This window comes from Ammodytes marinus (assembly GCF_949987685.1).
Source record: "Ammodytes marinus genome assembly, chromosome: 16".
NCBI classification, from domain to species: Eukaryota; Metazoa; Chordata; class Actinopteri; order Uranoscopiformes; family Ammodytidae; genus Ammodytes; species Ammodytes marinus.
This window is the reverse complement of record NC_137220.1, coordinates 3,638,337-3,662,447: the sequence shown is the minus strand read 5'-3', so window position 1 is coordinate 3,662,447 and position 24,111 is coordinate 3,638,337. Positions and strand designations below refer to the sequence as shown.

The 24,111-nt window shown below is 38.8% G+C and overlaps 2 protein-coding genes across 2 annotated transcripts; one reads left to right on the top strand and one right to left on the bottom strand.

Moving 5' to 3' along the window:
• Positions 1–1,100: 1,100 nt before the first annotated feature.
• Positions 1,101–5,584, top strand: LOC307262655 (N-acetyllactosaminide beta-1,3-N-acetylglucosaminyltransferase 3-like). Its single transcript, XM_080043607.1, has 3 exons — positions 1,101–1,233; positions 3,073–3,113; positions 3,956–5,584. The coding sequence occupies exons 2-3, from the start codon at positions 3,109–3,111 to the stop codon at positions 5,100–5,102; spliced, it is 1,152 nt and encodes a 383-aa protein (XP_079899733.1). The 5' UTR covers positions 1,101–1,233; positions 3,073–3,108; the 3' UTR covers positions 5,103–5,584.
• A 6,430-nt stretch (positions 5,585–12,014) lies between these two features.
• Positions 12,015–24,111, bottom strand: LOC307262977 (alanine aminotransferase 2-like; the record flags this gene model as incomplete). Its single annotated transcript, XM_080043996.1, has 12 exons — positions 24,001–24,111; positions 22,097–22,186; positions 21,880–21,988; positions 21,646–21,782; positions 18,956–19,199; positions 18,800–18,879; positions 18,564–18,700; positions 18,176–18,347; positions 16,744–16,899; positions 15,940–16,052; positions 15,349–15,414; positions 12,015–12,096 (listed from the first exon to the last, which is right to left on the bottom strand). The coding sequence occupies exons 1-12, from the start codon at positions 24,097–24,099 to the stop codon at positions 12,015–12,017; spliced, it is 1,485 nt and encodes a 494-aa protein (XP_079900122.1). The 5' UTR covers positions 24,100–24,111.

The window sequence follows — 24,111 nt, the reverse complement described above, 5'->3', positions numbered from 1 at the left end:
TGAGATGATAAATGTTATGTCTTGATATCCGTAATAATAACAAAAATTTAAAGTAATTTTACATTTTTTATTCAACATAATATAAAAACAAAAGGACTAAGTATCTTCAGTTAGCTGGTCCAACATGAGGCTGGGGTCGCATGTCAAGCAGAGCTGGAGCAGATGATGCAACATTTGTAGATTTAGTCTTTGAATTCTTGCTTGTAAAGTAATACATGATTATTATTTGTATTTATACAGTTTTGTATTGTCCTCTAATAGGTAGGCTATTGTGTGTTCATGGTACATGGCATCTCAGTATACAAAGTTGCTGGTAAGGTTTATGTCTCAGATACAGTCAGCTCATATGCAATCCTTAGAGTTTTGCAAAAAACTCACCTTCTGAGCTCTGACAAGCCAAACAATGAATGATAAATAAAGTGTCACGTAGCCTACTACACAAAACATGTGGGTAAACTGATAGAAATAACATGTATTGCTGATGTATTTGTATTCTGATACCAGTCCATCTATGCATATATGTGCTAGCTTGACTGCTGTGAGTACTACTACTAACAGTAATGGACTGAATTGGTTTTAGTAATTTTTCATTCAGTTAAAAGTGTTTTTTTGTATAGTGATGTAAGAGTGCAAAAGTCTATTTAGTTATTAATTCCCCTACAGTCACTGAGTCTGTCAAACATTCTGAGTGGCTGCCATGTGTATAATTCTCTGGCTGTGTTGGTCAAAAAGTATAGTTGAAGAGGGGTGAGCTGAGGTGAGCAGCAGCGATGAAAATTCATGACTGTTGTTTATCTGTTTGATTCTGAAGTATTTTTATTCTTTTAAATTACACAATGGGTTAGCAATTGGTTGCATAATATAGCCAACAATACATAACTACATGAAAATAGCCAATGTATATTTAAACTGTTTGTAAATAATAAAATATCAATTCACGAGCTTGGTTTAAAGAACTACACTACCCACAATCCCACAGTGGCAGAGAGACGGCTCTAATTGGTTGAGCCCCGTCAGAGGTATACGCCCTTCAGTGCGTCACGCAGGTAGGCGGATACATAACATTGAGCAAAGCCGCCCGGCACTCACTCTGCTAGGTCTAATCTTGCTGAGACATCAACGTTGAGACAGACTTTTTTCCTTTTGCCTTCCAAGTATTAATTTAATATTGTGAGAGGATTCATTTGAGGATTCACCTTCTGTTTTTCAACGGTGAGGTTCCCCGTTTTCAAGGTAAGTCCTTATGAAGTTTGTGTGTGTGTGTGTCATGCTAACGTGCTATTGTTTGCTATTGTTACTAAAATACAACCAGCTTAACAATTGTAATGCTTTCAAAGTGTATCCTGTATTACAATTAACATAGTATGAGCCACGTGTGCAGAGGTCGTTATGAATCAATGAAGGAAGCAAATCTGTATTGTTTTCTGTGGAACTGAATGAATCTAAATGTTTTTAAATGAGTTCTGACTAGCAGTTGTTGTTCGGCTTGTAGGAATGTGGTTTTTCTGGTTGTAACAGTGATTCATGATGATGAGTCATTATTGAGGCCATTCACATAGTGGTGTTTTCATACAAGTGGAGGATTCCAAAAGCTTGTTTTTTGTTACTAAAATACAACCAACTTAACTATTGTAATGCTTTAAAAGTGTATCCTGTATTACAATTAACATAGTATGAGCATATTTCATAAACACATTGACCGAGTTATGAGCAAAAGCAGATTGTCAGCCTTGACAAAATGGCGGCCGGAGCTAATTGCACAATGTAATGTCAATGGACATGCTAGCTGCCCCGCAGGGCTTGGGAACCGCGTTGCTCTGCAAAACGCGGTCCCAGCCCTACTCGGGCTTGGCCCCTAATAATTCCTACTAAATCAATAGGGTTCCATGCCCCGCATTGTCATGGAACCGCGATGCTCTGCATTCCGCGGTCCCTTGCCCTTCTCGGGCTTGGCCCCCTAATAATAAGCATAAGAATAATAATTCCTACTAAATCAATAGGGTTCCCTGCCCAGCAGGGCTTGGGAACCGCGTTGCTCTGCATAACGCGGTCCCTTGCCCTTCTCAGGCTTGGCCCCCTAATAATAATAAGAATAATTCCTACTAAATCAATAGGGTTCCATGCCCCGCATTGTCATGGAACCGCGATGCTCTGCATTCCGCGGCCCCCTAATAATAAAAGGCCCAGCAAAAACAATTGGGTTCCCTGCCCAGCAGGGCTATGGAACCGCGTTGCTCTGCAAAACGCGGTCCCAGGCCCTACTCGGGCTTGGCCCCCTAAAAATCTTCTATCATCTATTGGCAGGGGTGGGGGGAATCAAAAAGGGTAGTTTTAATGGGCCAAAGGAGTAAATTAGGTTACAAAGTGCATTATAGGGTTAATATACGAGCCGAGATTGAAATTCCAAAATTGTTCAGAAAACACTTGCCTTTGCCAAGTGTGATGCCATATGCATGAACGAGCCTCAAAAGTTGTGAAAAAAAGATTTTGCAAGGATTAAACTGGTGTGGCTGTTCAATGTTTAATCACAAGATAATCCAGACGGGTCGAGGGGAAATGTCCCTTTTTGGCCATGGCAAAAACTCATAGACATCTGAAAAGTCACACGTGGCCACAACCAGACACTGCAATCTTATTATATCTTCTTTTATCTATAAAATACAAATCTGACAAGAAACCATATCCGTCAAATAAATGAAGCGGAACAAAATGTTCAGTATTTCCAGTCAAGTGTTGCGTAGTAGACGTATAAAGTAACATGAAAGAGATTTACTCGGACTACTTCAGAATTTTACTTTTCTACATTTCTTGAGTAAATCTACTTTACCTGCCACAGCTGTTTCTAAATTGATACTATCTTTGTTTCCACTTTCATGTAAGGTGAAGGTTGTAAGGACAAAAAGTGACTGCAGTAAATAAAGGATTACATCAAAGAATATCTCAAAAGAATAGAAACTGAAGGCTTTGTTGACAGTGTCAGTCTGTATCACTGGATTATTATTACTGATTTGTTTCCATGTTGGCCATGTTGCAGTTTTACTTTGTTCCCTCTAACCACGTCTTTCTTTATAGATTCCTGATCAATAAGCAACACTGCAAAATTGAATTATGAGGTAAGGAGAAATGTTTCAAATGATAGGTTGACACTATTAGACTACTGGTACTTAAAATGAATAAATTCGAACATCATCATTGACATCAGGACAGCAAAAAGTCTACACATCTTCCCTTGCATGCTAAAGACACACCTCTTCTTGGCTAAGAAGATGGTCATAATGGTCAAAATTAAAAAATTAAATAAATTGCACCTACGGTTGGCACTTTGTAGTTTGGCTTATTTAACGCCAATGTATGTTCGTGATCCTTGCTGTTCTGAGTTTGGGATACACGCTTTAACTGAATAAAATGTAATGTTTGAGCTGCTTTTTTCATAAAACCCAACAAAACGATTCTTAACGCCTTGAACAGCACATTTCATGACCTCAGTACCCATCCCTTGCTGCCAGCACAGATTGCTAAAAGGTTGATGGTACATCATCACTGATATTTACCCTTACACAATTTACTCATTGAATTTGAACCAAATAGACATGCGCTCATTTAACTTATGCATGCACAAATTCACAACTTTTAAGTCAGAGCTTTGAATGGAAAACCCATTGCTTTGTTTGACTATTTCATTTAAATGTAGAAGATTGGTTTTGAAACCATTCCATATAGCCTAAGTTGAAATGTAGTTCATTTTAATAAGGGTTGAAAGGATTATTTGAACTGCTCCAAACTAAACACCAACAACCCATAATACCACATCATCTTATCATGTATGTTTCTTCACCAGCAGTTGTATGTATCTGAGATTTTTTTTAAATAATTAATACTTTTTTAAAAATAATTAATAATAATGATAATAATAATTATTATTATGAAAATAATTGTTTTGTTTTTGTCTCTGCAGAGTTCCAAGGAGGAGAAACATCAACTCTTTCTTGGTGGTGATAACTCTTGGTCTGTTGGTGCTCCATCTCTTTAAAGAATATTTTGGCCATAAAACTTTCCCGCCCGCAATAACTGTCAACGATGCTAACAGTCAAATGATTAACCAAACCACCACTAAGAACTCCTATGTATACTCCTGGCCAAGATGTGAACAAAACGTATCTGCTGCTAATGTCACAGGCTTCAGCTCTCTTCCTCAGCACATTCAAGACTTTCTCTACCATAAACACTGTCGCCATTTCCCCATGCTACTGGACCTTCCCGACAAATGTGGAGGAGCTGATAAGTCAGCAGAAGTCTTCCTACTGCTGGTCATTAAAAGTTCCCCAGGGAACTATGACCGCCGAGAGGTGCTGCGCACAACCTGGGCCAAAGAGAGGCTTCATAACGGTGTGTGGATCAGAAGGATCTTCATCTCAGGAACCACAGGTTCTGGTTTTGAGAAAGAGAGATCGAACGAATTACTTGAGGTGGAGCAACGTGAGTACAACGACATCCTCCAATGGGACTTTAAGGACACATTGTACAACCTCACCATGAAGCAGATTCTCTTCCTGGAATGGATGGAAAGAAACTGTCCGAACGCTCGCTTCCTGCTAAACGGTGACGATGACGTCTTTGCCCACACAGACAACATGGTGGAGTATCTCCAAAACCTCAAAGATAATGATGGAAGCGAGCACCTTTTTACTGGCCACCTGAACCAGTGGGTGGGGCCTATCAGAGATAAAGGGAGCAAGTATTATATCCCTGTTCAGGTTCATGAATCAAACTCGTACCCTCCCTACTGTAGTGGTGGGGGCTTCCTCTTGTCTGGCTATTCAGCTATGGTCACATACAACATGTCCCAGTCCATTACCATTCTCCCCATTGACGATGTTTACATAGGAATGTGTATGGCCAAAGCAGAACTTGGTCCTATACACCATATGGGAGTTATGACGGCAGGACTGCATGTTCCCTCCAAAAAACTGGATGGCTACGATCCATGCTTTTATAAAGACGTTTTACTGGTGCACAGATTTCTTTCAGCTGATCTGTATCTTATGTGGCACAGAGTACATGACCCCAATCTGCAATGTGGGGAAAGCAGCACCAAACTGTAACATACAGGTGGCGACAGAGCTTGTTGACACTTTGTTTCCTGTACCTGCTCTTAGGTTGAGAGTTCAGGTATGACTTTCTTGTTTTTTGAAAGTGCTCTGCATCAGGCTTTGGCTAGATCCAATGGATCTTTGCTTCTTATTCTTGTTCAACCAAAAACAGTAGGGATAATCAGCTTTACCTGACATGTTTGTTTACCTCAGGGTTTCTTAAGACTAAAGATTTTACATTAATGTAAAAATAATGTATGTTTTGGTTCCAGAGAGAGACAGAAAGAGAGAGAAAGAGAGTGAATAAAAAGAACAAAATAAATCTAATTGAGAAATAAGCTGTGACACTGCTTACAGAAAAAGGTTTGTAAACTTTTCAAGTAAAAAGACGTAGACTGGCCTCCACCTCAAGATGTAATTGGTCCAGAAGATGTGGATGAATTTCTTTTGTTGGTGTAATGTAATTTCATGAGGGATGGGCTTAATGGAATGACGTGAATAAATATACATTAATCAAATAATGAATTCATTACAGTTTTTTTATCACTAACCCACAGTGGGCACAACTGTAGCTCAATGTGCAAAACTCTAACTACAGTCTGCACTACCAACACTCACTGGAGCTGAACAGTTCACTTCACCTGCAAAATAGGCTCAGTGCAGCAAACACTATAAAGCGTCATTGAGATAACACACACTGTCACTCAGAACACACTCAGAGTATATACACTAGCATCAAACCCAATACACAAATTACAAACTTTTAATCTTTACAGTTTTGAATAATTTTAGTTACTTCACACAAATAACGTTATATTTTCTTTGAGGAAAAAGTGAAATTAGTTCACATGAAATTGTTTATTTTATAACATACCAGTTATGTTTAGGTAAACAAAAATAAATGAAAATCAGAAGTTTGCTACAATAGATACATCTTTTTATTTTATATTTTATTGATAACATTTCCAAATGTATTTATCTGTGTTAATATTCTATAATTGTAATACAGAAATCAATTCCTGTAATGTTGTCATTTACTGTAAAGGTTGCAACTCTTACGTTTTTGTTTGCTGGAAAATACGTATTACAGATGCAACTTTAGATCTTGCAGATTGTGTTGCACCCTCAACCCTGCCTCTCTCAATGAGAGACCATGATTCACAACAGGGTCTATCAGTGTTGCCCTTACTGTATTTCATCAGAAATTACAGTTCAATGTATTCTTACAGTTTTTTTCGATTGCTAAACCACAGTGGGCACAACTGGAGCGACATGTGCAAAACTATAACAACAGTATGCAGAGCAGCGGTTCATTCGGGCCAAACTCTAGCTCGTTTTTCATTGATTAAACACAATTTTCAAAACTCTACACACCTATCTCATGGCTTAACCACAACCTGCACATCACTGTGGATTTCCAGCACTTTTTTTCAAACGCTAACACACTACTGCCACAACTGTAAACCACACATTCAAAACAGAATGAATGCCTAGTGCATTTCAAACACTGCAGATTGCAATTTCAACTGAAACAATAAGAAGGTGTCTTGTTTTAGACTTGTTAGTGAACATATAGAGGAGAACGGGGTAATCTGAGCCACTTTTTACATTTTCTCCCCTCTAAGCAAGCTAAAAAGATTTATCACTCAAATTTACACATTTCCAATGTGCCCATTTCTCAGGATGTTTCCTAGAAATGGGCATTAGCAGAATTTTTTCAAGACAAAGGGCAGTGAAAATATGATTGTTTTAAAAAAAGTTGTCATGTGGCTCACTTTACCCCAGCTGTGGGGTAAACTGATCCACTTACTTTTTCCACTCTGAAACTACCATAACAACACATATTGTAACAGTAAGAATCCTGAAAGCTAGCCACACATTCCATAACTAATGTCAGACTAGTAAAAGAATGATGGGGTTTGGTCAATTAAGCAAAGCAAATTTACTAAACACTTGAAAGTAACTCTGAACAAAATCAAATACAACATACTATAATTCAAATGGTTTTAATAAGATTCAAATGAAAGATAGAACCAGTTAGATTAGAACACAGTCTGGGGGTCAGAAGACAGGACCCTTAGAGCCAGCTAGTGTCTGGGGGTCAAAGCATAGGAAAATCAGAGCCAGCGAGAACAGCCTGGGACTCAGAACACAGGAGAAGACCCAATTGGATTATAACATCAGCCTGTCATACTCTACAACAAGGCCTACTCTACATTCTAGCCCTGAAGGTTACAGGGAAAGATGAGAAGGTGCTCTTTCCGTGTGGTTGCCCTGGGTCGTCTTCCTGGTGTATTTCCTTGGCATGATGGCTTTTCTACAATGTGTATGACATTAAAATAAAACATATGTCATGTAATATTACATTAAAATATATTTAAGACTAAACTTAACTTGTGCCTCATGGTGGGGGAAAGTGAGACAGTGGCTCACTCTCCCCCACAGCATTTGGCTCACTTTCCCCCACCACCACAATTTCAGAAAAAACTACCTCTCTTAGCATTTCAGGCTAATCTTCAGTTATCAGCATCACATGGTTTCATATGTTGGTAGTTCATCAACACGTATGATAGAAGTTTTTCTACGTGAATACATTTGCTTTGGCACAACAGATGATTAAGTTGACAGCAAGAACATTTACTTTTACATGCAAAATACCTATTTTGGTGAAAAAAACATGCTTTCCACAGCACCATGAGGTCCTCTCTTTCAGCGCCATGGGGAAATGAGAGGGGCTTGAAAACATATATCTCACATGACCACAAATGTTTTCCGTTGCCTAGATACAGGGGGTGGCTCACATTACCCGATGCCTCAGATTCCCCCGTTCTCCCCTACAGTATAAAGGGAAAGCTCAACAATATATATTTTTTTGTAAATGGACCAATGAAGACAGGAGGGAGAAGAGTGGCAGTGAGAATGTGGATGTGTGGAGGAAGACAGAGCTGTAATGTCTGATGAAATACAGTAAGGCTACACTGAAGTTGCATCTGTAATAATCTTAGAGTTGCATCCTTACAGTAAATGACAACATTACAGGAATTGATTTCTGTATTACAATTATAGAATATTTACACAGATAAATATTACATTTGGAAATGTTTTCAATAAAATATACAAAATGTGTATCTATTGAAGCAAACTTCTGATTTTAATTTCTTTTCGTTTTCCTAAAAAAACATGTGAAAGAATTTCACCCTTTCATCAAACTGTTCAGCTCCAGTGACTGTTGGTAGTGCAGACTAGAGTTTTGCACATTGAGCTACAGTTGTGCCCACTGTGGTTTAGCAATCGAAAAAATCCACACATCCACACTTCCTTTATCCATTTCCAAAAAAAAAGTATTTTTGAGCTTTCCCTATACTGTATATACAGTATGTTCACTAACAAGCCTAAAACAAGAAACCTTCTTAGCATTTCAGTTGAAATTGCAATCAGCAGTGTTTGAAATGTAGGGGGTTTTTATCGACCTAAAGAAGGCTTTCGACACAATTGACCATGGTTTACTCTTAAAGAAAATGGAAAGATATGGTGTAAGAGGCATTGCTCACAACTGGCTTAAAAGTTACCTTGACGATAGAGATCAGTATGTACATATGTATAATGTCGACTCTGACTTGCAAAAAGTAACGCATGGGGTCCCACAAGGCTCTTTGCTGGGCCCTAAACTATTTATTATGTACATTAAAGAGGACCTATGATACTTTTCGACTTTTATGACCTATAAACGTTGTTATAATGATTTATAGTCATGTTTAACCATACTAGAGTATCAAATAATTACGTACATGCATTTCGACGTATTCCCTGCTGACCGTCTGGGGTGGCTATGCAGAGCACTAAAAACTATGGCAGCCGGTCGAGCCGAAATTGTTCAAATTTCCGGGTTTTCTCTGTCACGCTCGGGTCGTTTCTGTCAAGTTTCCATGTATGGCAATGCTGCCGCTCAGGCAAGCTCCGGCTGCATGCCCCCACCTTCCTGGAAATTTCCCTCTGCTGGAAGGAAGGTAACCAATCACAACGGAGTGGGGTTTGCAGCAGGGGGGGAGGGGCGGAGAAGCTCAAAGCAGTGTGTAGAGAGAGACTGCTGTGCTCGCTAGGGTAAGAGCCTGAGGAAGAGTGTCCCGAAAATCTACATAGTTTTTTGTGATGTGATTCGTGTCAGGTTGCTCTATAGCAGTTTTTAACAAGAAATTAAGACCAGAAAAGTAGTATAATAGGATCTCTTTAATGATTTATGTGATATCTTGAAATTACTAAAGTGTGTTTTGTTTGCTGATGACACCAGTTTGTACTGCTCTGGAAAAGACATAGAGCAGCTCCTGAATGCAGTGGAAAACAAATGAACAATTCTAAAGAAGTGGTTTGACATTAATAAGCTGTCTTTGAACCTAAAAAAAACAAAATGTATTATCTTTGGCAATAAGAAAATTAACAAACAGTCTAAACTCAAGATCAATGATGTTGAAATTGAGCGTGTCAATGAAAATACATTTTTGGGAACCATAATTGATCATAAACTTAAAGCTCACATATTATGCACTTTGCTGTCAATTTTATATGGTCTAAGTCAGGGGTGTCCAAACTTTTTTCACTGAGGGCCACATACAGAAAAATCTACGAAGGGCCGGGCCACTTCGCAAATATAACACATTTATCAGGACATGTAGCTGCTCTGATGTTCAGTTTCATAGTGTCTTCGTAAATTGTAATCCTTCTTCACGGCAACACTTTCCTTGTACATTAAACAGGCACATTCCCCCTCTTGTTTATATGCCAATGATACACCCAGTGTTTTCTGCCTTTGCGTCCAATGTCCAGCAGGGTGAAAATAGTATCCAGCCGAGGTCCCGACCCTCCTAGGGTGGTCCGGGGGTATGCCCCCCCGGGAGATTTTTTAAAGTTTTTAAAGTGAAATGCATGAATCTGGTGCACTTTGAGAGGGAAATTAGTTGCTCTTTTTCTTTTATGGGACATATTCCTCTGTAATATAATGAGTGCATTTAAATTATTTAAAAATTAAAAGCGCCATATTACATTATATTTTTAAAATGTGCCACAGGCCAATCAATCAGTTTTGACACCCCTGCACTAGTGGGTTAACTGAGAAATGCAAAAAAAAAAAAAAATTTTTTTTTTTTTTTTTTCAAAGGGCCATATTACATTATATTTTTAAAATCGGCCGCGGGCCAATAAAAAGCGGGCCGCGGGCCGCGGTTGGCCCGCGGGCCGTAGTTTGGACACCCCTGGTCTAAGTAGTCCCTAATACTTATTTTTTTAGATGTTTGCTGAAAAACCCGTTCAGATAATTTATTGTAGCAAGCCTCTATACCCTGATTGTCCTCTGGTCTCAGGATGACCTATATTTGTGCGATCTGGCTGGCCCCTCCCACCTCTCTGCCGGGCTTTCTTTATATGTCCATGGGGCTCTCCCACCGTCTCTGCCGTGCTCTCGCGATACTAGAGAGACACTGCGTGACTGCGAACACAGTGTTTACCCGGCCAGAGCTAAGCCATACTTTGAACAGTTTGACATGACCTGACATGATTAAAACCAGTGAAAACAGTAGCTTCAAAGTTTGATTTCTACAGGAATATCTTCCCATCCTTTGTCATGTTAAAAACGAGTCATTTTCAGACTGCTGTGGGGAATATAAACAGTGTGTTATGAGCAAAACTTGGTGCTACAACCGAAGCTACATGGGCGATAACGCTAAAAATAAGACGATAAAATAAACTAAAAATACCACTAAAATCAGCGAAAAAAATATCTTCAAAGTTGACTTCCACACTATTAAGTTCCAATCCTTTGTCCTGTTAAAAACGAGGCATTTCCAGACTGGTGTGGGTAATAGAATTATGTTTTTATGAGCAAAAGCTGAATGCTTGTCTCGAAGCTAGCTCGGAAGCTACCGGCTAAAAATAACACACAAATCAGTGAAAAAAATATCTTCAAATTTGACTTCCACACTATTAAGTTCCAATCCTTTGTCCTGTTAAAAACGAGGCATTTCCAGACTGGTGTGGGTAATAGAATTATGTTTTTATGAGCAAAAGCTGAATGCTTGTCCCAAAGCTAAATAGCTATACACCAGTCAGGCAAAAATACCAATACAAACATTTCTTTCAGTTTCACTGTTTGAAAAAAACCCACAAGTAGCTTCCTATCCGTTGTGTTATTAAAAACGAGGCATAGACTGCTGTGGTTAAGATAAATTAGTGGAGTATGAGCAAAAGCATTCTGTGTTGGTGTATGTAACATTCAGGCTGTAGGCTACTATGGGCATCTTGTCGCTTAGCGGGGAAAGCAACATGGCTGTCGCTCGGAAATTTTTCTAGAGGATCTCGGGGCCGTGGACCAATAAGAAATGGGGGGGTGGGGTTATCATAGACTACTGCACGGTGGACATTTCTGGTTACTAATGTGGGGGGTAAGCATGGACATATAAAGAAAATATGGGGATGTGGCTGTGCAGTTTATGACGTCATAAACCGTGAGAATTATGAAAGGAGTATATTGGGGGGGGGGGAGGGGTGGGGGTTTCAGAAAGGGGGAGAGTGAGAAAAGGAGAGATTGTTATTTTTTTTGATATTTTGGAACACATTTAAAAAGTGCATTTAACATAATATGTGACCTTTAACTGGAAACCACAGATAAATAATATAAAATCAAAAATATCAAAAACCACTGCAATATTGTATAAAATGAAAAATGTTTTAAATCAGAACTCACTATATATCATATTGCTCCCTCATTCTTCCTTACTTTACTTACTGTGTTGAGGTATGGGGTAACGCATATAAAACAAACATCAACCAAATTTTCTTAATGCAAAAAAATCCATAAGAATTGTAAATCATGCTAACTATTATGCAACAACAAATCCTCTTTTCATTAAACTCCACGCCTTGAAATTAGAAGATCTAGCTGTCCTCAGAACGGCAGTTGTAATGTACAAGGCACATCACAGAGCACTTCTGCACTGCATCCAGGAGCTGTTTGGGGCTAGAGAGGTTCATTACAAATTAAGAGGTTCACATTTGTTTAAAAGTACAAGGGCAAGAACAAACACCAAAAGCAGGTGCATTTCCGTTAAAGGTATCAACCTATGGAACCAATTAGACTACGAACTAAAAACGTGCAGCTCTACTAAAAAAAATAATAATAATTCAAAACCAAGATAATATATAAAACATTATTATGACATCAATACTAGGAGCAATACCAATATTGCTGCTGTGAATCTGACAGCTGTGTACATGCTTTTTTATGTTTGGAGGAAACGTGTATATATACTTATATTTTTATTTTTTATTTTAATTTATCCCTTTTTTTTTGCTTCCTTTTGTTTTTGTTTATTTGTTGTTGTTTTTCTTTTCTTCTTCTTCTTCTTTTTTATCAATAACTCTAAACGTAATAATACTAACTAACTATAATCAAACTAACTGTGGAAATCAATACAAGGAAATGTATTGCACTCGCATATAGAGGAAGCCCACAGTAAAATGTTTATATATATTTATATGGTAACACTGTGCACTATGAAATATGGAATAGAATCTATGGAAAGTATATAGTAATGCATAAGTATAATCAGTGGCGTGCACAGACATTTTGGGGGGCAGGTGCTCAGTGCAAAAAAAAAAGGGCACAATATATTCTATCGATGAATGACCAAATCATTTTAAGGGTACTTGTACAAAATCCCCCCCTGGCCTAATTACTTTTAATACCCGGCCACACATACAGTGTTTCTCAAAGGAATTTGGGAGACTGTGTTTGGACCCTGGACCTTCTAGGGGGATCCGGGGGAATTTTCCCCCGGAAGAAAAATGTTAACCTTTTAAAGTAAAATTCATCAATCTGGTGCACTTAGAGAAGAAAGCTAAGGCTAAATCACCTGTGTCAATGTGGGCTATTTAGTACTATTTTCTGGAATAATTTGGAGACACAGAATTACCAAAAAGCAGAAAGAAAATATTTACATGTTACAGCTTCGGATTTTTTAAAATAATCCCTTATCCCGAATTCTCTCTTTGAAGTCTTCGTTAGGCCCCTGATCTCCGTACTAATAATATCCTATTAAGGTAAATACAAGATTACTGCAAGTCTTGTAACATAGAAATAACTTATGGTTGGGACAACATAATATAATTAGCTTATATAGCTGCATGACTGATTTAGTCCCACCAACCCACTTTGCGTAGTTAAAATAAGATGTGTGGACAGCTAAAGATATTTCAATAACATTTGAGGAACAGTTCAACATTGAAATCTGAGCTTTAAAATGCCCTGAACAGTTAACATGACTCTGGTCTTGACTCTGACCTTTCATCTTCATCTTCCTCCTTGCTGCTGGTGGATGCTTTCATCCAGGAGAGCAGAGAGCTGCTCCCCTGTGCTGCCTGCTGTAGATCCCTTTCTTTTTCCTTTTTTAATCTCTCCTTTCTAGGCATTATACTACAATTTGTAAATAAAAAGAGACCAACCAACCATATGAATAAGACTGCTTGGTTACATTACAACAAGGCACAAGGCTACTTTTTCTGCAGGCAATTGGGAATTGGGAATTGCCTGTTTGTCATTTAGCAAATAAATTACTGCAAGTGAAGTGTTAATTATATAGCCTAAAGTAAACCTAAACAACACTAAATATTCAGCATACTGATAGATTCACATGCTGTACCAATGACAAACTCCGCCGACATTAGTTGTGTTCATCACGTCATATCTATTTTTTTTTTTGTGCTAGCTTGTTAAGCAGGACAGTCGGCTAATTTATGCTCAGCTGTGTGGCGCTGGATGATAGAGGCTACTTTATAACAGAGACAAATAAATGCAAGTTATAGCTTGGCAACTGAGGCTTAGGGGGCAAACAATTCACTCTTGACTCCATAATGTATGTGTTACCTCGCTGGTGGGGCAGGGCAGGCCGGGGAGTAGGTGTGTGTGTGCAGTAGCTGTGAACTGCTGCGGCAACGCGCCTCCGTTTGTGTCCACTCTGCACGTTCACGTTGACAAAGGAAGTGTGTGCGGAGGAGGAGGGGGGCATATTTATTGGGGCATTATTGTCAAAGTTTTTAATCGTTGAGCATTTATAGATGATAATTTCGGCATGGGCCACATACACTGTAAAAAAAAAAAAAGAACTTTCAGATTTTTATTTTTATTTTTTTCAAAAGGGCACTTGATTGGGCCAGGGGAAAAGGGCAGGTGCTTCAGCACCACTTCAGGTCTACCTGTGCACGTTTTTTGCTTTTTTTCAAATATTATATTGTATTATGTTATAGTATATTATATTGCATTGTATTGTATTATGTTATATTATATTATAGTATAGTATATTGTGTTGAATTGTATTATATTGTATTGATTGTATTATGTTTGTGTTATGTTGTATTGTATTGTATTGTATTATGTTATGTTATGTTATATTTTGTTTTTGTGATACATGGTACATTTTATAGCAGTATGTAAAGAGGGTAGGCATAATAAGCCTCGGCTTCGTCCTATAATAATATCTTGTTTGTGTTGTGTCTTGTGGTCATGGACCGAAAATAAAAAATAATTACTACTACTACTACTAAATGTACTAGGCTGATATCCATTCTGTTTTGAATGTGTGGTTTACAGTTGTGAAATCAGTGTGTTAGCATTTAAACCAAGTGCTAGAAATCCACAGTGTTGTGCAGGCTGTGGTTAGGCCATGAGATAAGTGTGTAGAGTTTTGAAATTTGTGTTTAAGCAATGAAAAACGAGATAGAGTTTGGTCCACATGAACCGCTGCTGTGCATAGTGTTGTTAGAGTTTGCACATGTCGCTCCAGTTGGGCCCACAGTGGTTTAGTGATCGAAAAAAACTGTAATTCATAGACATACACATTTTTCTTCCATTTCTTCTTTGAACCATTTTGAAAGTTTTTAGTGTTAAAATGAATTGAGCCCAACACTGCGACTCAACTAATTTATTCTCATTTATATAGAATATTTCTGACACCAAGTCATTATAAAATAAAAATAATTATAAAAAAAAGTTTTTCACTTCAGGCTTTTTGAGATTCCCCCACTAATTTGGGCCCTGGGAAGTCAGTAACACTTTTCGCCCAACTGCTATGCACATGTTTACAGGATCAACATATAAAGGATTAATTTTATTGACAGAATTAGTTTAGAACATTTGCAGTAAAAAGAAATAAGAAAAACAAACACTGTTAAAGAGAAAACCATGTTATTGTTGGTAAAAGTGTCTAGAAGGCACTGGTTGAAAGAACAAAGCCGTGTCAAGACCTCATCCAGGGTGGCAGGAGGAGCCAAAACACACAGCCTGCGAGGGAAATGAAACACAGCATTTACATGTACATATGTCTGCACCTGAGCTTTTAGACAAATTACCTGACACTTTACTTTGCTTTTGTGATGCTTTGCTTTTGTGATGTGCTAAATAGTGGTCAACAGGTATTACACATTGACTCGTGCTCAGGCAGGAGCTGAGGGGACTCATAGTACACAAACATGAAATGAATAACGCCTTTAAGATAGAAAGTACTAAACAATATCTTTATTTGGCAAGAATTTGGTCCTGTGCAGAGGAATTACAGTAATACTATAAAAATAGCATTATCTTCATTAATGGTTTCGTTTGCTGTTACAGGTCATTTGTGATCATCAGAGGAAATATTTGACTGTTCAGACATATTTAAAAACATAGGTGGTTTGAGTTTGCACAAAAATGTCCAAAAATGGCCATTTTTACCCCAAACATCCCCCTTTTCAGAAATGTCCCGTATTTTCAATAATGTCCTCGCTGAACTTCTAAAACTCAACTCACACATCCAGCGTTGTTTCTTACCTGACGTGATAGTTTTGATCCTCTTGTCCATTCTCACAGCCGGCTCCCAAACATAGACCTTCCTCTTCCACTAACCTCTGACAGTAGAGCACATCTGCCTCCACACCCAGCCCCTGAAATCAATGCCAGCAGCTCTAATCAGTTGTGGATACCTCAACTGTGACCTAAGGGCCAACCCTAACCTTAACAACAGTCGGCAAATTGTTTAAAAATAAGGACTGAAAAAAAGACGAAATCATTTTGATTTCTAACCAATACATAATTAATTTACCATATAATGGAGTTTAACTTGAAAAATAATAATTGAGTGCCTTTAGTACCTGATCACAGTGTGTGTGTGTGTGTGTGTGTGTGTGTGTGTGTGTGTGTGTGTGTGTGTGTGTGTGTGTGTGTGTGTGTGTGTGTGTGTGTGTGTGTGTGTGAATAAATATGTTGTTGACCTCATTAAAAACACATACTATATTCACATTTATAGCTGAGGATTTGGACCTATGGACGGAAAATACAATTTTGTGTTTTTTTTGTTGTTTTTTTTAAGATATTTTTTGGCATTTTTTATGCTTTATTGATAGTGAGAAGAGACAGAGGTGAAATGGGGCAGAGAGGGGAGTGACATGCAGCCCTACCTATGTGTTTTTCTTAATTGGCTGCAACTGAAGATATGCACTTTTTCCTTTTGGTTTATAACCATTTTTGATTAAAACAACATGAGAAAATAATAATAGCAAAAAATGAAACCCTAACTCTAGTAGAACCTCGGGACTTCAGGTCCAATTGAGATTTTTTTCTCCACAATTTTCTGACCTTCGCTTCCTCTATCATCTGAGGTGGTAAATGCAGACATGGATAAAGAAAGATCCCTGCCGCTCCTGGTTGACAGCTCATGCCTGGTACATTGTTCAGGAACTCACAAGCACGCAGGGCATTGTGGGACAGAGTAGTCAGAGTGTGACGAATCTCCTTTTGATTGAGAACAAAGGACAAACAAGTATACCACTTTACTGTAAAAACTTGTAAAAAATATATATCTTATGCAGGCCTTTTGGAATAACCATATGACTGAGCAGCTTTTGTTGTTGTTGTTGTTGTTATTTTTGTTCAAACTGAAACAGTGCGAAATGTTAAGTACATTGCAAGGTTAGATATGTGAATATGATTATTATTTTTTAACTTTCCTAAAAAATATATTTTTTTTACATTGATTAATTAACTGATCATGATTTGAGAAAAAATAAGTTCACATTTTGCTATGACGGTTGTTTCTTCCAGTAGTTTTAGGTTAGTGCAACTTTAAGTAATGTTGCTATTTTTCAGACAATCATTTAAGTTCTGTAACTTTAAGATACTGCCATCAGATTTCTTTTTCTTTTTTAAATTTTTTTTTACAACAGTTATAACATTATGGAATCAAAAATGTGTCAAAACTATAACTTATAAGCATGTGAAGAAAAAAAGCACAAGTATGGTTCAGAATTCAACATCAAAATACAATGTATTAGAATTATTCTACAAAGAGAATTTTATTGTCTTCCAGCAAAAAGGTTGGACTATTCTATTTATTAGTTTAATTGAATTGTTATTAATTGTAAATGTTAAGGATTTGATTCAAAATACAAACAATAATAGACAACAATGGATTAAGTATGTCAGATATATATATATATATATATATATATATATATACACTCAACAAAAATATAAACGCAACACTTTTGTTTTTGCTCCCATTTTTCATGAGATGGACTTAAAGATCTAAAATTCATTCCAGATACACAATATTACCATTTCTCTCAAACATTTTTCACAAATCTGTCTAAATGTGTGATAGTGAGCACTTCTGCTTTGCGTTTATATTTTTGTTGAGTGTATATATATTTAATGTATTGGAAGTTGAACAATTTATGGGAAAGTAGTAAAAAAAAACATCTTGAGCAAAAATTCCCCCCCAAATGTTTTATTCCAAACCATTATATATATAGTATATATTTCCAAATATGTCAAAATAAATCATTATTAATACAGTAACAAAATCTGGTTAACCGTTTTTCAATTATCCTCCTGACTCTTTTAAAGCTGTAATCTTGAACTTTTGAGTTACGCTGTTGTTTAAAATGGCCGTAAATGTAATTGTAGGCGCTTCTGGACCAGAGTTTCTTTCAAAGCTGACCATTATTGACTATATTAAGTCAGTAGACAATGACAATCGCCCAGGCCCACCAACTGATAAGTAGTTTACCTGTGAGTATGTTTCATAGGAAGGATCTCCCAGTGTGGGTGGATTAACCATGACATCCAAAGCGAGCTGTGGTAGAATCGTAGGGCTGGACGTGGCCTGTAATTGTTTTAAATGCTGAAACACTGCTGGATCCATGTTGATTACCTCCATGTATCCTCCTCTCAGACCACATCTAAATACAAGTTGAGCGCAGAGTACAATGAGTCGAGCACACAGTGTCTGTTTGTGTTATAGCTTGGTATATCTTTTTTACCTTACGAAAAGGTACAAGATATGTAATTATCTTTCATGTTTGTGTGAGCTCAGTGCTTTCAAAGCCAGATAAATTGTAAGTTCAGCTTCATAAAATGTGTCATTATAGGGCAGCAATAGCTCATGTGATACTCACTCTCCCATGCAGGGGCTGGATATAGAGTGGAAGGAGACCAACTCCACTGTCTCTGAGAAGCTTTTGTCCATCTCAAACAGGACTTTCTTATAGGAAATAAACTCTCTGTCCCCTCCATACACGCTGTCCTGGTAGACCTGAATGGTGCAAGACAACACTTAAAATATATTTTTGATTTGAAAATTGATGAGAGCAAATGTCATTGAGATGTCCCTTTACTTATAGCTTGTACTAACCTCTTCAGCCAAAAGGACGAGGCCTTCGGTCGCAGCAAAACAAATCACTTCCTTCATTGTCTTCCTGTCTTGCACATGACCTGAGGAGAAATAAAAGTGGATAAGAAGATGAGCAAATGTAGTGACTGCATGTTTTTATTTATTTATTTATTTTACCTGTGGGGTTTCCTGGATTGCTTATATAAATGGCCATGGGCTCACAGCGCCCCCTGGCACTGTTCAAAGCTCGGTGCAGCTCGTCCAGGTCTACAGCCCAGCCGCGGTCCTCCTTCAGTTGGTACGGCACCAGCGTCAGCCCGGACATATCCAGCAGTGGGGGAAGCGTGTGTGGGCAGGGCATCGGGGTCAACACACCTCTCTGAGTCTTTCCCTCCACATCGGCCATCAGATTGAAAACCATCTTAACATATATACATATATATGTATGTGAGGTCACACTCAGAAAGGTGTGACCTCACATATACAGGTCCTTCTCATATAATTAGCATATTGTGATAAAGTTGATTATTTTCCATAATGTAATGATAATAATTGAACTTTCATATATTTTAGATTCATTGCACACCAACTGAAATATTTCAGGTCTTTTGTTGTTTTAATACTGATGATTTTGGCATACAGCTCATGAAAACCCCAAATTCCTATCTAAAAAAATTAGCATATCATGAAAAGGTACTCTAAACGAGCTCTTAACCTAATCATCTGTATCAACTAATTAACTCTAAACACCTGCAAAAGATTCCTGAGGCTTTTAAAAACTCCCAGCCTGGTTCATTACTCAAAACCGCAATCATGGGTCAGACTGCCGACCTGACTGCTGTCCAGAAGGCCATCATTGACACCCTCAAGCAAGAGGGTAAGACACAGAAAGACATTTCTGAGCGAATAGGCTGTTCCCAGAGTGCTGTATCAAGGCACCTCAGTGGGAAGTCTGTGGGAAGGAAAAAGTGTGGCAGAAAACGCTGCACAACCAGAAGAGGTGACCGGACCCTGAGGAGGATTGTGGAGAAGGGCCGATTCCAGACCTTGGGGGACCTGCGGAAGCAGTGGACTGAGTCTGGAGTAGAAACATCCAGAGCCACCGTGCACAGGCGTGTGCAGGAAATGGGCTACAGGTGTCGCATTCCCCAGGTCAAGCCACTTTTGAACCAGAAACAGCGGCAGAATCGCCTGACCTGGGCTACAGAGAAGCAGCACTGGACTGTTGCTCAGTGGTCCAAAGTACTTTTTTCGGATGAAAGCAAATTTTGCATGTCATTCGGAAATCAAGGTGCCAGAGTCTGGAGGAAGACTGGGGAGAAGGAAATGCCAAAATGCCTGAAGTCCAGTGTCAAGTACCCACAGTCAGTGATGGTCTGGGGTGCCATGTCAGCTGCTGGTGTTGGTCCACTGTGTTTTATCAAAGGCAGGGTCAATGCAGCTAGCTATCAGGAGATTTTGGAGCACTTCATGCTTCCATCTGCTGAAAAGCTTTATGGAGATGAAGATTTAATTTTTCAACAAGACCTGGCACCTGCTCACAGTGCCAAAACCACTGGTAAATGGTTTACTGACCATGGTATTACTGTGCTCAATTGGCCTGCCAACTCTCCTGACCTGAACCCCATAGAGAATCTGTGGGATATTGTGAAGAGGAAGTTGAGAGACACCAGACCCAACACTGTGGATGAGCTTAAGGCCGCTATCGAAGCATCCTGGGCCTCCATAACACCTCAGCAGTGCCACAGGCTGATTGCCTCCATGCCACGCCGCATTGAAGCAGTTATTTCTGCGAAAGGATTCCCGACCAAGTATTGAGTGCATAACTGAACATAATTATTTGAAGGTTGACTTTTTTGTATTAAAAACACTTTTCTTTTATTGGTCGGATGAAATATGCTAATTTTTTGAGATAGGGATTTTTGGTTTTTCTTTACTTTTTTGCCAAAATCATCAATATTAAAACAATAAAAGGCTTGAACTACTTCAGTTGTGTGTAATGAATCTAAAATATATGAAAGTCTAATGTTTATCAGTACATTACAGAAAATATTGAACTTTATCACAATATGCTAATTATATGAGAAGGACCTGTATAGACACAGGATAGTATTGACGTTCCCGTTCACATGGGAAGAAAAATAAAAACACACACTTCATGCAAAGCGCAGCGTGAACCTGTTGTCACTGTGCGGGAGACGCTCCCCTCTCCTTCATCTGATCACTGAACATATCAGCATGTTTGTGCGTCTCTATCAAATGTAATATAGGCCTATTCGCTCGGGGCTCCCGGTCAAACGACAACTAATCTTCCTAACAATGGCGACAACAACACTTTCCCATAATGTGAAGCTGACAGCGGTTTTATTAAAAAAGAAAAGAAAGAAAAGGCACAGTGCTTCCTGCAATTGGGTCGGATCGAGTCCAGCCGAATTCACACCACAAACAAACTGCAGCAGAATGCGTTTGGAAGCGCACCAAGACCAGCTCTTCAAGTGAGTCTCGGAACGCTTGTTTGCTCCGCCCCCGAGTGCGATTGCTGTATTCACACCTACCTGCAAGATGCGCACCAAAGGCGGAAGTGCACCTGAGTTCGTTTCAACCGATCTAAACACGGCAGGTGTGAATACACCCTAACGGCCTCTACCTCTTGAGCGCGTCGCCTTCCGTTACTGCTGCCTCTCTCACGCTTTTTTCGGCCACACATGGAACGTCTCAGCAGCTGCAGCTGCTGCAGCGCTGCTTCTAAAGGCCCTATCTTTTGGGACAGGATGTGTGTGGAGGCCGTACATGTTGCTGTGATTTAAGTTGGTTAGATGATGTTCATTCATAAAGGATAATTACTGTACACCTAATAATGCTCCTACCTCCAACGTCTTCTGGGATCCACTACTGAAGATGATGTTTTCTGAGTGTGACTTCACTCCACCATCTCGCCCCGTGATGAACTCAGCAATGCTTTTGATGACATGAGGTATACCATAGGGGGTTGCAGAGTACGAACCTGTCAATTACAAGAGGTGCCAGTCAAATGGATTATAGGATTTATATATTAAGCCAAATGTTTCCAAATGTGTGAAAAAGGAAAAATTCATTCTAACCCACACTCCCTCCAAGACAGGCCCCCAGAAGCTCCCGTGCCCTCTGCCTGACGTCCAGGGGAAGGCTGTTTTCTTTGATGATCTCAGGGTACAGGCATGCTGCCAAGACCTGAGAAAACCACAGGGTCAGTATGTACCTTTCACATTGTTCACAGGGGCGCAGAAATACAGTAAAGCAGATAGATAAACACACAAACACTAAATATACAACACCAACCTGGCGAACAAATGAGATGGGGGCCATTTCTGCCCTGTGGGGATCGTTTGAGCTGAGATCAATCACCCTCTTGAATGGTTTAAGCGTTCCCTGAGAAAAAACACAGTCTGGGTTACAGTCTTGTTTTATATGATTCCTACAGAGCCTCTGGTTTCAATGATAGTCTGAAAAGGTTTTTCTTCTATTGTATAAATTAGTTCCGGTTAGGTTTGGTTCCACAGTGTAGTTCTGCGAGTGCACTGCTAGAAGTCCCCAAGGCTGACACACTGCGATCAAGTAATCTAGGGTTCCCACGGTAAAACCTGGCCATTTCCACCACTGATCATGGCAGCATCAACTTCAATCACAATACTGGAGACTATAGTTCAAATGCTCCAAGTGAACCTCCTCATTATATCGTCCTCTCATGTCTTCTCTCTTTCATCATCTCCAAAAATACATTGAAAGTGTCTGCATTTTGAAGATTTCTTTCCAGCTGACTTTTTATCACATTGTCTGACCATATGTCTGATCCTCACCCATGTGCTACACAGTTTTTGCTTTTTTCCCCTCTCCTGTTTGTAGGCTTATCCCATCTCTCTACCCTAAAACCTCTTAGCTGTCCTGCAGTCTGACACACCTTTCTGCATTTCATATCTAGTCCAACTGCATTTCACATGTAGTCCAACTAACAAGTGTTCTTAAAAGTGTTACAAAGTACTTCAACAAAGGAAAACAAAACCAAACCAGTTTCCTATAAGAAAACAAGTAGACAAAGGCTAAGCACAGACGTTATATAAACAGGAAAATATAGTATATAAGATAAAAGAATAAATAACAAAAAAAGATAATATATCAAAATGTATTGAATAAATACAAATTTTACAAATAAAAAGTTTTGAGAAGCAAATAAAAAGTTTTAAGAAACAATTTAAAATAATCTATGGATTTATGACATATATGAGTAAGTGATATGAACTCAGATCACCTTTTTCACTCGCACTGACCTCGGGATAACCAGCAGGGCTCCATCTGCAGATCTTGATTGTCAAATTGGTTATAAGCGTTCAAATTAAGCAATAAAATGTTGAATTATTTTTAAAAGTAAATGGGAGCTAGTGTAGGGTGGCATGCACAGGGAGAATGTGCTCATGCATCTTTGTGTTGGTAAGTCAAGCAGCAGCATTTCTGACCAACTGGAGATGATGGAGGGAGCCCTTGCTGATAGCCCTGGATACCCGAGTAAAGTATTTTACAGTAACCGAGATGAGAAAAGATAAAGCGTGTAAAACTTTATGGAGATCAACAGTTGTTTAAATGTTCTGATTTTGAAGATTATCGCAATCTGGTAAAAACAAGATTTAGCAACATTTTTTGATGCTTTTCGAGAAACCTCGATATGCTCCCCGATAGAAACCAATATATTATGGCATGTAAACACCTGATCCACCCTTTGATCATCATTTGATACATAACATAGTGGCTGAGATGTTGAGCAATCCAGACCCACCTGCTTTCAGATCATCAGAAATCTAAATACTTTAGTGATATTGTAAACAGAGATATGAATTACTGGGTTTTGTATGTTCCATGTTAAAACAAGGATAGGCCCACTAGTGCACATGCAAACTCAAAGAGTGACTGTGCCAGTTCTAACCTGCTGGTCCTAGCGATTACTTTTTTTAAATTGTAGAATTGGTTCTTTTACTCGAGTATAGGACCTGAATACGTCTTCAGTCACTGCTAATAGCTTCAGAGAAACAGCTTCAGAACAATCTTTGTCATGAAGGATCATTTCTTTTATAGACCATCTCATAATAATCGGCAGTCATCTTGTCCTAATAACTCCTCCTTAACTCAAACAGTTATACAGAATCACATAAAGCTCAGATTAGTTCAGGTGTATTATTGCACCTGCGCCTCACCTGTTTGATCTCCTCTGTGATTCGTGCAGCCAGGGCCTGCAGACCGGATGGGGCTCTGATCCCCAGCACCCTGGAGTTCACTTTCTGCACACAACTCATCTCGGCCTTTCT